This window comes from Elephantulus edwardii, unplaced genomic scaffold (assembly GCF_000299155.1).
Source record: "Elephantulus edwardii isolate Elephantulus edwardi_28Jun2011 unplaced genomic scaffold, EleEdw1.0 scaffold00168, whole genome shotgun sequence".
NCBI classification, from domain to species: domain Eukaryota; kingdom Metazoa; phylum Chordata; class Mammalia; order Macroscelidea; family Macroscelididae; genus Elephantulus; species Elephantulus edwardii.
Genome location: NW_006399918.1, coordinates 7479854 through 7495439, shown reverse-complemented (window position 1 = coordinate 7495439; position 15586 = coordinate 7479854). Strand labels below are relative to the sequence as shown.

The 15586-nt window shown below is 37.6% G+C and overlaps 1 protein-coding gene across 2 annotated transcripts in view; it reads right to left on the bottom strand.

Annotated features, from left to right (window-relative positions):
• The window catches only part of SDHC (succinate dehydrogenase complex, subunit C, integral membrane protein, 15kDa), a 48186-nt gene that overhangs the window by 10724 nt on the left and 21876 nt on the right, over positions 1 to 15586 (bottom strand). For both annotated transcript variants that reach the window (XM_006895496.1, XM_006895495.1), the window contains one exon: positions 8257 to 8318. In XM_006895496.1, the coding sequence (XP_006895558.1) occupies positions 8257 to 8318 (62 nt within the window). The remainder of the gene's footprint in view (positions 1 to 8256; positions 8319 to 15586) is intronic.

Sequence of the window (15586 nt, the reverse complement as noted above, 5' to 3'; positions counted from 1 at the left end):
CTGGTTTAATGATGTACACTAGAACATTTTAACTATGTTAAGTAAGTGAAACTTTGAATTTAGGTAAAAGAACTCAAAAGAGCACAGATGGGACTTGACTTTTGATGGGGTTTTACTTTTTGACATAGGTTGGTTTTGATGTAAGTAAAATTTTTTTTTTTGCTGATTTTATTTTATTATCAGCATCTTTAGAAATGGATAGTATTTTAAGCACAAAATTTGAACACTGGTGAGTGAACATGTGGGAATGATAAAACCAGCAAATTGCATACTATATTACTAATAATAAAATGTACTAAAAACTACTATAAATGTAGTTTGTCATAACCTGAATACATTTTAAGCTAAGGACCACTTGAACAGTTAAAGCAGAAAGAGAAGGAACATCCACTTGATATCAACTCCATGGGAACAAAAGCTATGACTTAAACATTTTTATAACCACAGTACTTAGTGTACTGACTTGTACACATTAAATCTCTGGTGTCTACTAAGTCAAAATCATCACAATCAATGTCATGGAAGGTAAGTAAATAATATACATACACACACATACACACACATCTATAGATAGATAGATAGACAGACAGACAGACAGACAGACAGACAGACAGACAGAGATAGTATGTGGTGCCCTGGTGGCACTGGATGTACTGCATTAGGCTGCTGACAAAAGGTTGCTGGTTTAAATCTACCAGTCAATCTAGGAAAGAAAGATAGAGACCTTCTGTGAAGATTTACACACTTGGAAGGCTGATGGGAGAGTTGCCTAATTTCATAGCAATGGGTTTTGGCAATCCCAAAGTAGTTAGTGTGAGAAACAAGGAAGTAATACCTAGATGGAAGCTACAGTTTCTCTTTAAGAATGAAATTAGGAAAATACAAAAAGTAATGAATGGTAATAGGTATCTGCAGAAATAGTATAAAACATGTATTTAGTGCAGCAGTTGAATCTTCAGTATGTTTTCATCAGAGGAGACCTCTTGTGTAATGCTGTGTCATGTTATTAAAAAACGTGAACTGGAAAAAAAAAACCCAAACCATGTTTTTATCTATTAGTAAATAGTACCCAAAATCCTAGCAAGAAACCTGGGTGAACTCAAGGTGACATGTTTGGAACAGTGATTTTTAACCAAGAAAGGTTATTATCTCTAATATACTGTATTATTCTATTAAACAAAATACATTTATATGAGGGAATTGATCTGAATGGCATCTATGAAATCTAGGCAATATGTGCTCCCCATTCTTCAGAGAAAACAATGTCTCAAGTCAGATATGGCAATACTGAGTCTACAAAGCAGGAATATCCCTACAGGTAGATGAATTGTTTATGCTTAAGCACACTAGCTATTAAGATCATTTAACTAATCCTTCTGCTTTGACAGCCTGCTCACCACATAATCATAATAATGATGTAGCATTCCATATAGACTTGTCTGTAGGAAGAGAATGTATGTATCAGGAAACAGATTATTTGATGATTTAATTACCTTTCTCATGATAAATTAATAAAGTGACATTTTTATTTGGAGTATCAGCTCCCTGATGACTCAGTCCCTAGAATTGGATATATACACTGAATAAACAAATGAAAACAAATTTCTTGGCCTACAAATTTCAACAGCCAGACATTGAATTTGAGAGCAACTACTGGGTAGTCAGCTAATTTTTTAAACCATACAATATAAAGAAAGATATAAAATGCCACTGATTAGAGGGGCCTAAGAGTATATGACACAGGACATAGCATAGGGCAAGTGAAAGGCTGCCATCTACAAACAAACAAACCAAACACCAAACAAAAAATTGTGGGCATTTAGCCTACAACATGCTTCATTTAGCCAGAGTTTGGGTCATACTGCTTTTAAAATATTTATGTGTGACCACTAAAGGTCAACATTAAAATAAGAGAGTATTTTATACAAAAGCCCATCTTTCTACTGTCTCATAGTCACAATATATAGTAAATAGTAGGTCTAGATTTCTGCATGGCTCAACAATCAACTGATGATCTGTATCTGCAGTTTGTTCATTAGGAAGCCTATCAGAGCTAATAATCTTACTGCTTCTCCAACAATAAATGGAATATCAGTTGTCACACTGTGCTTATATAGATTTTTTTCAGTATAGAAGTAACTTGTGGTTGCTGTGATGCTAAACACTGTGACAGTGATGCATCGAATACGATAATGTTACCCATGGTGGACAATATTTGGTGGCTCTCCCTGATTAAAACAAGCTTGGAAGCAGGAGTGGCATCCACTTCTGAAATAGCTTGCCTCTGAAAACTCTATGAACTTGGAGAAATGATAAAAGTTATACAATTGTTCAGGTCTTTCATTGATAGGGTCGTTATGAGTCATTACAACTCGATGACACTTAACAACAACAACAACAAAGAAAAAAAGATGTATTTCTTATACTTATGTATCTACTCAAAGTAGACAGCAACAGGCTGAGAAGGCTAGTCACTTGACCTGGCGTGCTTCACTAGTGTTTTTTTTCTTAAGTCACTTATATAGCCTAGCCACTAAAGGTTTTGAGTTTTTAAGTCATGCTTTAGCATTTCTCCCACAAAAACAAACCCTAGAAAAAGCCGCTCTAAAAGATACATTTTGCTGAAGGTATGTGATAGAACAGTGCTAGAACAGGTATGTGATAGAATAGGTATGTGATAGAAAAGTGATAGAACAGCACTAAGGCACATGGCGTGGGCTATTCTTACCCTCCCTTACCCCCTGAATCAGATCCTCCTAATATTTTACTTCAAGATCTTCCAAACACATTTCAGAGCATTTCCCTAGGTCAAAAATCAGACAATCTACAGATAATCATGGATATGCTAAATGGCTCAGCTAGGAAAAAGAAAGGAAAAAGTGACATTTATAATACTAAAAACATAAGACTTATAAAGGCTGAGATACTGATAGAAATAAGGGGAAAAACTTTTTTCTATACTACTACCTATATTCTTGGAAGGAGGAGTGGCATCCACTTCCATAATAACTTGCCTAAGGAAACCCTATGAACCTGGAGAGAGGATGAAAGGCACCCAAGTGTCAAGGACTCTCCTTCATAGGGTCGCTATGAGTCGCCTGTGACTCGATGGCACTTAACAACACAACGACAACAACAACTACCTATATTCAATCTTACTCAGAGTCTGTATTATCATCTAGGAAATAGAAATAATGTCTGTATTGGTTTTGTAAAAGTTAAATAATTTAAGTGAAAGTAAAAAGTCAAAGAACTCCTGTGGAAAGCTGGGCCACTTCAGTAGACAGTCACAGATGAGAGCCACAGATAGGCAAGGGAGTAGAGAGGAAGCTCCCACTCACTTGCTTTAAGTGTGGCTCTGAAGGACACTTGGCCAAAGTGGCCCACATCAGGTCCTCGTGGCAGACAGGACTGACAGGCCCCAGCTCCCAGCTGAAAACAAAGGAGGATGCTTCAACGATTTAGATCCTCCCAGAAGAGCCGTGGATGAGCATTAACATTACTGGTAAGTATATTCATTTTCTCCTGGACACAGAGCCTACTAATTGGTCCTAAAAGCCTTCTGAGGTCCCAACTCTTCTCACTTTCTCTTAGTTGTTGGAATGGATGGAAAACCTCATAAGCAGTTCCTTACTTCACCTCTACTTTGCATGTGAACTTCCGAGTTGTAAAACAGCCCAGTGGTAGATGGAATTTGCTCCAGGACTTAAGAAGCATAAATGACACAGCTGAGCCTCTACATCTTGTGGTTCCTAACCTGTACACTATAATAGACAAAGTGCTAGTCTATAGACCCTCACCACTACCATAAAAGAGAGAGAGAAGCACAACACATTCTTTGCACTCAAGATCCCTGTGCTGAGAACCTCCTGTACCTAAGAGAAACCCAATAGAGAGAACTCTTAACATCGGTGATGGCAAAAAGTAGTTGCAGAGAAATGGTAGTAATAGATGCAGCAGGACCAGAAGACCAGCAGCAGGACAACTGACTGAGTTAGCACTTCAGAGAGCTAGGCTTGCAGCCTTGCAGATAAGCAAGCTGAGTGTTTTTGGGAGAAGATTTGCTAGCAGAGTGGGTGCCTCCAGGTACTTAATGGAGGAGCTAGGGAGCTATGAACACTTGTCTGAAAGGGGTAAAAAATGGTTCAAGAGAAAGGCCTACTTGTAGACTTGGCTGTGAAAAAGCTGTTTAGAGTGAAGAACTGTAGTCTGACTAGTTTCTAATATGGAACTGTACTTCCTACTTTCCAAATAAATCCCCTTCACTGTGTGTGTGTGTGGTCTGTGGGTTTTGCATGGCTATTGCATATTACTGAATTCAGCAGAGAAGTAGACTACCATAACCAGTATGTCTGACCTCACTGGAATCAGCTTTGGGTTATTGACCTTAAGGCTTTTTACCCCTGTTAAGTTAGAGATCCCACACTGTCTCATGTGATTTTTTTTTCTCATGCCATTTTTATAACCAGATGAAACTGTCACTAAATTCTGATCAGCAAGAACCAGACTCCACAACATAAAAAATTATCTATTTTATTATTCACAATTTGAGCCCCTGTAATCACTACATTTTGAACTTTGACAGACAATTTCCCTAGGAGAAAGAAAAAAACAACAACATAAGATGCTATAATGCTTGGTAGGCTATCTTATTTCTTGGGTCTCAGTGGCTACTGATCAAATCAAATATGACTCAAGAGATAGAATTCAAATTAGAAGTAGGCCAGTGATTTCCCTAGAATCATGAAAAAAAATTTTTTTCTTTTTTAACAAATCCATTATTTTATTTATTTGCTTTTCAATAAATTTAAATCGTTGAGGGATTTAGCATTACACAGATTCTGTGTCCAATAGCCTTAACAGGAAGGTTGCTCTGAAATTTGCTCCAAACTATGTCATTGTTTCCATGGGCACGAGTTACCTTTTCCCAGATTACTCCAATCAGGTTTGACATCAGGAGTCACTGTATTATTTTTTCCTTTGCAAATATAAGCACATCTCTTGCCTAAAAATAATTCCATTTCATCTCGGCGATAAACACCTAGGTACTCCCTCTGGTTCTGGAGACCTCACTGATAGCCAGCAAAAGTGGCTCTGCACCAAAGCCTCCCAACCACCTTTGTGGTTTGGATGTCCTGCTCCCAGGAGGCTCACCTTCATAGGCTCAAAGATGGCAGAAACCGAAAAATCTTTTGAGGAAGGGAAAAAAAGAGCACCTAAACCACAAATCCCACAGACCTGACTCAGTAGGTTTCAGACCACTGCTCTACAATTATAGTTCCTAAAATATGTACCTTGGGGTTTCACGGCAAACTCAGAGAGTGCTAGAGGATATTCGAAACATTAAAAAAAATAAAGAGAACACCAGTCGAATTCTGTGTGAAATGCTAATTCAAGATGGTTGTAAAAATGGCATTGGCAAGGTGAGAGTGGCAGAACTAACCTCTATAGAGAAGAATCCCTAACAACAGCATCAACAGCTCAATTCCTATAAGAAGGTCAGATTTCTCCCCATTCCCTCCTCAACACCTCCCCAACCTTCTTCTACCAATTCTAACACCAACTGTCCTCCCCATGACACTCATAACTTCTCTACTAGGTATGTGACCATTTACCCCAGTGGTCACACAAACCCTACAGAAAATCATCACAATTATGGGGATTAATTATTAGGGAATAGGCTGCAATTCAGTTTCAGGAGCCACTTGTGATAATATTTCCTCAATCAGAACGGCCTCTTTTCTAAAGGCAAGCCTCTTGACTCAGACCCTTTTCTGCTCAAGCAGAGCACTAGGAGAAGGACAGCTGGTGTCAGAACTGGTAAAAAGGTTATAGGGTGGAGGTACGTTTGACCTCTGCCTCACTGGATTTGGCTGTTGATCTTGATTCTCTTTATCGCTTTTTCTTTTACAAAGTTCATTTAGCTCTGCCGAAGTAGGCTTCTCTTTTGGGACCTTAACCTCCTGGCCTTGGCCTCTACTCTGCTCAGGTCAAGTGTTAAATGCTTTTTCAGCTTTGCTGCTTTTTTAAGTGTACAGGATACCTACTCTGCTAAGAAAGCTCCGGCCTGAAAGCACTCAGCTCTAGTTTTGTGATTTGGGAAACCTAGTTCTCCAACACATACTGGAAGGTGCCCACTCTGCTAAGCAAGCCTTCTGCCTATAGAGCGGGGAAAGGCTCCAAAGCTGATGCAAATAATTCCTGATATTAAATCACACCATATCCACCTGTTTTGTACAAATGCTTCTTGATCTATGTACATGTTCTGCATGAACACAAAAAAATATTGTAGACTTTTCATTCTTCTCACTGTTATTCATAATTTGTTTTGACCTACACAGTGAAATGTCTTTGTATAGTTAATAAAACATCTTTGATGTTCTCTGCTTTTAGGCAAGATCCATCTGATGTCAGCTGTGTTATTTCTCATTTCTCTTCTAAATCCAGCTAATGTACTGCAATAACCATTTTAAAATTCTCTTCTGTAAAATTTTACTTGCATAGGATACTAATGATATTGATAATGTCTATATTTTGCTGGATCATTTTTCTTTGGAATGGGCATAAATATGCTGTCTTCCAAATGTCTTGGCAAAGAAGAATGTTTCCAGCACGGCATCATTCTGTTGAAACATCTCAATTGTTAATTTGTCAATTTCTAAATTGTTTTCAACAATGCTTTTAGTGCAGGTTGGATTCCTTCCCTCCAAACTATCAGTTGTTGGTCATAGGCTACCTCCTGAAACGATTCCCGGTCAACCAATTTTTGGTACAATGACTCTGTGTATTCATTCCTTCCATCTTCTTTTGATGCAGTTTTATTATCTATTTCATTGTGACAGTGCAGACTTAGCTTTAGATAATTTCTGTCAGTGATTCAGGAGCAGTTCACTAAATGAAACATTACTGTTGGCAATCTTGCTGATGGGTGCTTTAGTGTAATCACAGCCTACAGACATCTAGGAGGAGCCCTGAGGAATGTGATGAAAAACATAAAGAAGTCTTTGTCACTACTGTCACTTCAGCAAGGCAAAAGTAAAGAGAAATCTTTTTTCTATCAATAGATAACTCTATTTGGCACCAAACAAGTGGAGCAAGCCCACACTACACTCTAGAACCTGAAGGCAGCAATATGTGTTCTACTCTGTATATATGGGTTGCTCCAACCCAAGTTGGTAAAGGTGCCTTATTTACAAAAGATTTTTCTTTGAGATTTACTTCCCCATGATCCTTTGTTTTTATTTACTCCCTCTTGATTCTCTTTTGTTTACTTTTTGATGATTCTCAATAAAAACCCAGAAAGGCATAGTAAAGGGGCTTCAGTTCTCCCAGCTGTTAGACCCCTGCCTTCACGCTTTCCGGCCTGATCTCCATTCGCGAGATTTCCTGTCTTTGTCTTTTCCCCTGACCGACAACAGACTGCCAAAAGAACAATCAAATCTATCATGGAGAAAATACAACTTTGGTGCTCCTTAGAGCCAAGATAGGTGAAACTTCATCTCACATACTTTGGGCATGTTGTCAGGATAGATCAGTCCTTACAAAAAGACAACAGGCTGGGAAAAGTGGAGGGTCTGAAAGGAGAGGATGGACTCAATGAGAAAGACAGATATAATGATCACATCAATGGCTTGAGCATGGCAAAGATTATGAGGGTGGTGCAGGATAGGACAAGATTCCAATCTATTGTTCACAGGATAGCTATGAGCTGTAGTTGACTGGGTGACAACTAACAAAATCTGAAAAGGATACACTATCTAAAACTAGCATATAGTTCCTTCTGCAGCATTGTATCACAGTACATGTTATTGTTGTTATCCACCCATTGAGTCAACTGTGACTCATAGTTGCTATATGTATAATAGTTCTGAATCCTGCCCTATCATTCTGGTCTGAAGACTAATTTGGAGAGGATGCAATTAAATGAAATTAAATTTAATTAAAATTGAGTTTTTAGAAAAATAAAGTTGGTAGCTGATCTTGGGCTGTGTCTGGTTAACAGTCAGCTTTTATGACCATTTCTATTTCTAATTTATGTAACTTCAATAAATATCAAGAAATACTAAAGTGATTTAAAAGTCTGCTAAGTAAAGTACCTGAGTATAGTAGTAACTCTTAATTGTTAAAGGAATGAATGAACAATAGCTTATGGCTTCTTAATCAAGTGGTTGAGTTACAAAGGATACAAGAGCTATAAAAATAGCAAAATTAAATAAAAAAGTGTGAATGTAGATGTGTGTAAAAATTCATACATACCTGCACTCAAGGCGACACCAGAGCCGCGATGGCAAATGGACATCACCATGGGAAGAGACCAACTGTAAAGAAAAATATGTAAATAATTAAAAAAGCAATTAAAAACTTAATACCACAGTAGAGAGTCCATCTTGGCAAAGTATGATCTACTTATAAAATAGGCATGATTTTAAAACAAAACAAAACAAAACAAAACCAGCTTTTACATCCTTGTGTTTTCCCTTTGCAGTCTGGAACTGCATTACTATAAAAATGGAGAGAAGGAACCAAATGTAAAATACGCTTTTCCTTTCATATAGCATAAGGCAGAAACAACACAGATCAAAGACACCAAGTCTAGTTAAGAACAATTAGAATAAATATACCAGACTGGATTTCCCAGGAATAACACCAAGTAGAGAAAAGCTGAGTTTATTTATCTACTGTTTAATATAATCCATATGGTCGGTCTTGAACTCTTCATCATTATTGTTCTTAGGTGCCAGGAGTTGACTATGACTCAGAAAGACTATGTGTACCCTTCCTATTCTGTGCCATCCTCATAACCTATTTGAGCCCACTGTTTCAGTCACTGTGGAAATTCAAGTTGTTGAAAGTCTTCCTCTCCTTTGTTGACTCTCCATCTTTCTAAGCCTCAAATACTAAGATAGAGTTTCACCATCCATGTCTCCAAGGAGTACCCAGGCTGTACTTTCTCCAAGATATATTTGTTTGTTCTTTTGGCAGTCTGTGGCATATTCAGTACTCTTCCCCAACACCACAATTCACGCTCAAACTGAGTACTGAATGTGTGTGTGTGTGTGTGTGTGTGTGTGTGTGTGTGTATATCAATCACTCACTTGGCTCAAAATTTAAGTTGAATTTTGTTGCATTTAATATGTTTCTAAATCCTCAGTTGTTTAAAAGTCCTTCTTTTTTTATCATTAATTTTAATGAACATTTACAGAGATTTTGGATTTCCATTTACTCATTTTTGCACTTTGCTCCCTGCCCACCCCTCTCCCCGCTTGCTCTTCTCTTTGAAAAGTAAAGAAAAATTCCTTCATTGGTATACAATCCCTCCCTCCCCCCAAAAAAACCTACCTTCTTATCACCCTTTTTTATCTTATTTTATTTTGTTACTAATCTACTTTTTTGAGTGAAGGTTTACTAATCATATTGGTTTTTCATAAAATAATTCATAGGTATTTATAGTATAGCATTAAATGCCATTGACTAATGTAATTAATTTTGTCTAACTCAGTTCTTATAATGTTCTTTCCCCTATCTCATTTCTTTATTAAGTTTTATTTATCTCTCCCTCCCATTGCTGTTTTAATCCTCCAAGACAGATTATATATCTATGTGTAAACCCTTCCTTACCTTTTAATAGTTGTTATAAACCATCTAGTCAACTAAGACCCATAACGGCTCTATATACAGCAGCTCTGAACCCTGCCCTGTCCTGAGCCAGTCTCACTGATTGCAACCTATTGCCCTAATTACTGTATCAATCCATCTCATCTAGGGTCTTCCTCTCCTGTGCTGTCCCCCTCCACCCTTCTGAGTATGATGTCCTTCTCCAAGGACCGGTCTCTCCTGTTCATGTAGTGATCTATAAATTATCCTTGTGTGACTCACTTGCACTACTCAACATAATTTGTTCCAGATTCATCCACGTTGTGTAGTATTTCATTAATTCCTGATGATTTTTTAGTGATGCATAATACTCCATTGTGTGAATGTACCAGATTTCTTTAGCATTCATCAACCGATAAACACTTGGGTTGTTCTAGTTCTTTGCTACTGTAAATAATGCCATAATAAACATGTATGTGTATATATTATTTTGTATGTCATAGTAATGTCACCTTTGACAAGAGACTCGGGCTATATATATATTACTTCCAGGGACTATAGCGGTGTCTCCTGCAGGGCGTTATGCTACTAAGGTAAAGGCTGTACCTGACAGGCAGTTTGAACTCACCATCAGCACCACATGAGAAAGATAAGCAATCTCCCTCCCATTTGATTTATAAAAGCCTCAGAAAACCTACAGGAAGGTCAGCTAAGAGTCAGTTCCATCTCAACTCTAATAAGTTTCAGGGTTTGCTTGGGTTTATTTTGCTGGTTGTTGTTAAGGGAAGAAATTCAACAAAGTTTAAACTATTCCAAAAGAAAATTCTAACTACAAAAGGGAAATGGTTATAGAAAGTAAGAAAGGGGAAACATCTGAAGAAATAAAATGCCTAGAGATCACTGTAGTAAATTCAGATTTAAATCCATAAATATAAAAGGTGAAAGAAGGGCCACATAACCAAGGACAAGCAGAGAACAATGGTATAAGTTGGTGAAAGAAATCAAGAGACTAAAAGTCTGGATAAACGGAGATCTGCAAATATGTTAAGGAAAATAAAAAGAAGCTTTTAAAATCATATTCACATGTCTTAAGAGAAGGTCTCTTGATAGGAATAGACAATTTATGTTAAAAGATTATAGTGTGAAACCAACGGACTATTTAATTTGTCAAAGAGGCTAATTATCAGACTGAAAAAGAATAAATATTGATTTGAAAGAATTGAAACATAATAGAGGTAGGGAAATGATAATTTCCAAAAATTATTTATGGCTTCTGGCCCAGATGAGTTAAATATTGTGACTGAACTTACACATGAGTTATATGTTCTGCTCTTGTAATCTTTTAAGAATAAAGAAAAATGAGACTGGTGTGAGGAATTAAAGTCACAGTTTATCTAAATTTTAAAAAATGTAGAAAACATGGAAAAAGTTAAACAAAACAGAACAAAACACAACAACACACACACACACGTAGGATTAGTACAGGTGTTGTTATATGCCGTCGAGTCACTTGGGATTCATGGCCATCCTATTTATAACAGCCCTGAACTCTGCTTTATCTTGTGCCAACCTTATTGTCTCTGACACACCTACCCTCTACCCTGTTTGTTCTCCTGGCAGTCCATGGTATACTGAATACTCTTCTCCAGCACCACAGCTCAAAGACATCAATTGTCCTTCTATCATTCCCAGTCATTGTACAGCTTTCTGATGCATAGCAAGTAATTGTGAAAATTGGTAGAATATGTAAAAGATTTTATTTTCTAAAAATGATGATGACAAATTTCCAGTCCCAAGATCTTCCACACTCTTGCCACTCCTCATCTGGTGAGTTTTCATTCTTTCCCTTAAGCATGAGTGGGACTTCCAAGATTTCCAATATAGTTTTGTCCTTCTGTATATATATATGCACTCATACACATTAACTCAGGTTCATCAAACATTTTCCCAGCTTTTCTTTCTTAATGGTGGTAAGGGCTGTCCACTTTTCATCTCTGACATAGCTCATGTTAAGCCAAGAAGAATGATAAAACTGACAAAATCCTGCATCTTATCTTCATGGCCTCACCTAAGGTATATGTACTTTATTGGCACTGCTTGCAAGCTATCCATTCCTACTGGTCCATGTTGTTGTTGCTACGTGTTGTCGAGTCACTTATGACTCATAGCAACCTTATGTACAAGAGCTATGAACCCTGCTCTATCTTGAGCTAATTTCATTTTCTCTGACATTTACCCCCAGCCACTGAGTCAATCCATGTCCTTCATAAGAAAGAACCTTATATGCACAGTCTCATCCAATCATTTGGCAGGAGTTACAAGGCCATATAAAAGTGACCCATTGTATCACTAAAAGATCAAATCATCTAATACAAGAAACAGATCAAAATATGAAGCTGCTTTGGTTTCTCAGAACTGGGGTCCTAAAGTCCAATCAGCATGTTGCCCAAACATACACAATCCTCTATGACATAAAGTAGAATATACACAGCTCCAAGAACTCTTGAAAATAAATTGGGCTAATGAGGAAATGAAAATAACCTCTCAAAACTCAAACTCATGGCCACTGATTTGGTTCCAACTGATAGCAACTGTCCACCAGGTTTCTGAGGCTGTAAATGGGGCTGGGAGGAGACTGCTTACCTTTCTCCCAAGGAACTGCTGGCAGATTCAAATTGTCCAAGATGTGCTGCCTTTGAATTAGCACTGTAACTTGCTACACTCTACTAGGTGTTGTTAGGTGCTGTCAAGGTGATTACGGCTCATAGTGACCTTATGAACAACAGATCAAAGCCCTGTCTTATCAGGACCATCCTCACAATCTTCACATGCTCAATACCTTCGTTGCTGTCATTGTGCCAATCCAGCTCATTGAGGGTCTTTCTCTCTCTCTTGCCGATCTTAACTTTCCAAGCACGATGTTTTTTTTTCCCCAAGAACTGGTGCCTCCTGACAACATGCCTAACACATATGAGATGAAGTTTCACCATCTTAGTTTCCAAAGAGCACCTGGATTATACTTCCTCCAAAACAGATTTGTTTTTTGGCAGTCCATGGAATATTCAATACTCTGCTAACATACAATTCAAAGGCATCAGTTCTTCTTTGCTATTCTTTATTCACTGCCCACCTTTTACATGCATATGCCAACAGAGCTCCTCTTAAATGGAAAATGACCTTTCATAATGTGCTAACTCCATCCTGTTTTGTCCAAGAGCCTTTCAAAAGAGTCTAAAAGATATTAGAGAATACAACTCCAGCTATCTCAAGACATATTTCCCTGATATGTCACCCTAGGAACAGTTTTTATTTTCTGTTTTCCATGAGTATATCAAGGTTCCCTTAATGAAGAGCAGAACAGAGGACAGTAAAGGATTCATTTCATTATACTGCTATTCTTTATATGACCTTTGAAATTCAGAATCATTTGGGAGGTTCTTCTTCTTTATAATCCACTTAACACCTTTTACCTGTTAGAAAAATGTTTCACTGTAAAGTAACAAGATTTTTTTTGGCTTTTTAAAAAAAAGTAATTTTCATTTTATTTGATGACGTATTTATTCTTGAGCCATAAGATATGGGAAGCCAAACTTTATACCAAACATTATATGAAAACCCTTGTTCAGGAATTGAAGGAATTACAAATTTATAAGTTAGGATTTCTCTTGTGGCAGATCACAGAAAATGAGCTGTTTGTTCCCTGCAGACAGGAGTCAGCTAGGGACCCCCTACAGAGGGAGTGTTACTTCCTTAGGTAGAGTTCACCCAGAGGCACCAAGGCAATTCTTAAGGGTATACCAAATTTTTGCATTTGCTAACCCCTCCCTCCTAAGTCAAAGGGAAGGTTTTCAATAGAAAGAGCTTGGCTTCATTTACAAGGAATTCCTTTTATGATTTGCTTCCCCTGATTATCAATAAATACACAGAGAAACATGACTTGGGGTCTTCAGTCTAGAACTGCTGGACCCATTTTATGCTCTCTGTTCTCATTCCTGGCTGTCTGACTCATTATTAATAATTATAAAGTTACTTTACCCTCGGTCTGCAACAATAAGTTTTTGTTTCTTCAGTTTCTTCTGGGACATCTTTTTCTTCTGGGCAACTTCCTCTTCTGGTTTAGGAACAATCCGTTCCTTTTCAGTAAGGATCATCTCAATATGGCAGGGGGAGCTCATGTAGGGGTTAATTTGACCATGAGCACTGTACATGCAGTGATGCATCTTGGGAGCTTTGTTCACCTAGATATGCTCAATGACCAGAGAATCAACATCTAAACCCTTAAGTTCAGCATTACTTTCGGCATTTTTAAGCACATGCAGCAAAAACTTGGCAATCTTTTTGGCGAACCAACCCTGTGTCCAACCCATTGTTTGGCCTGGGCACACCTACCAACTCCACCACTGTAATGTAAGAAGGGCACACACTCCTTTTGCAAAGTGTTATCTTTCAGATACTTGGTGGCTTTCCGGATTATGCATACCCTTGATGGCCTGAGCAGTTTTCCGGGTGTTCTTAAAGTGGACCCAGAGATTTGAGCCTCTTGATTTGCACGATTGTGGGATTTTCCGGGTCAAGCGAGTCGTGAACCAGTTTGGGAGATCACCTGAGGCTACTCACGGGAAAAGACTAACACATTTTGAGACCACTCATTAGCCTCTTTCTGTTTTAGCAGAATGTCTAGCTTTTGCAATCAGAATTATTCCTGGAATCTGGCTTGGAACAAATCTGAACGGTTCTGGTATTTGTGGAGGTGGCTAAAAAATGGGTGGCCTCCTCGGCAGGAACCCAGAAAAAAAAATAAGGGTAGCAGAGCTCAAGATACTTTGCTGGGTTAGCTAAAATTATATGGGGATTTTCAGTAACTGCTATTAATGCTATTTATGATGTAGATACATGCTTATTTTGTGTGTGTGTGTACACACAAATAAAAAGAGCAAATAAAAAGGCATAATTTTCTGGTAGTATTGAGCACATTTAGAACACAGTTCTTGATTTCAAAATTCTATTTTTATTTTTTTTAAAAAAATCAACATTGAACAGAGAAAAAGACAAGAGAAGCCTAAACATGGGAAGTCAGAAATTAAGGAAGCATTCAAGGACACAGGCACCATCTTAAAGTACTCCCACTACCCAAATCTGGGATAATTTGAACACCAAAATAAATGAGGATAACAGTACAATCTTTTGAGTAAAATAAGAACCCTTGAGTCCATATAGAAAAATAAAAGATAAATAAGAAAGGAAATAATCACCCAACAATAGCAAATAAATCTAGAAAGTTTAACAGAATTAGAAAATTATAATTTGGCAACCATCATGGTAATAACAGACTCAGGCAAGTACTACCAGCAGATGCCAGTGAATAAAAGTCTGCTGAAAAATAGAATATTGATAGTCTCAAAGTATCTCCCTATAAAGTATGTATTAGTTGATAAGTACAACATCCTTATTAATTAATCTTATAATAATAGAGAAACCTGGCAGATCAATTTTGAGGTAGTGAAAATTGTCACCAAAAATGGAATAAATCATTATGCTATGCTTTCTGAGATGATGCAATGAAAATAGCATGGTACCACTTCAAGAGTATAAGTGCTGGCCCTGAATAAGCAAAGCATTCCTTAAAAAGAGAAACAAGGTAGGAGGCATCTCACTCCCTGATTTCAAGTTTACTACACTGCCATGGTGGTCAAGACAGCGTGGTTCTGGTACAATGACAGACACATAGATCAATGGAATAGAACTGAGAATCCAGAAATCAGCCCATCTACCTATGGCCAACTGATTTTTGACAAGGAGATTATATCAGTTAAGTAGGGAAACAACAGCCTTTTTGACAAATGGTGCTGGCAAAACTGGAAAACCATCTACAGAAAACTCAAGCGAGATTCACACCTACTTCATACATAAAAAAACAACTCAAAGTGGATCATGGACCTAGGACTAAAACTAAGGACTAAAATCTTCATTAAAGAAAAGCTTGGAAGAACTC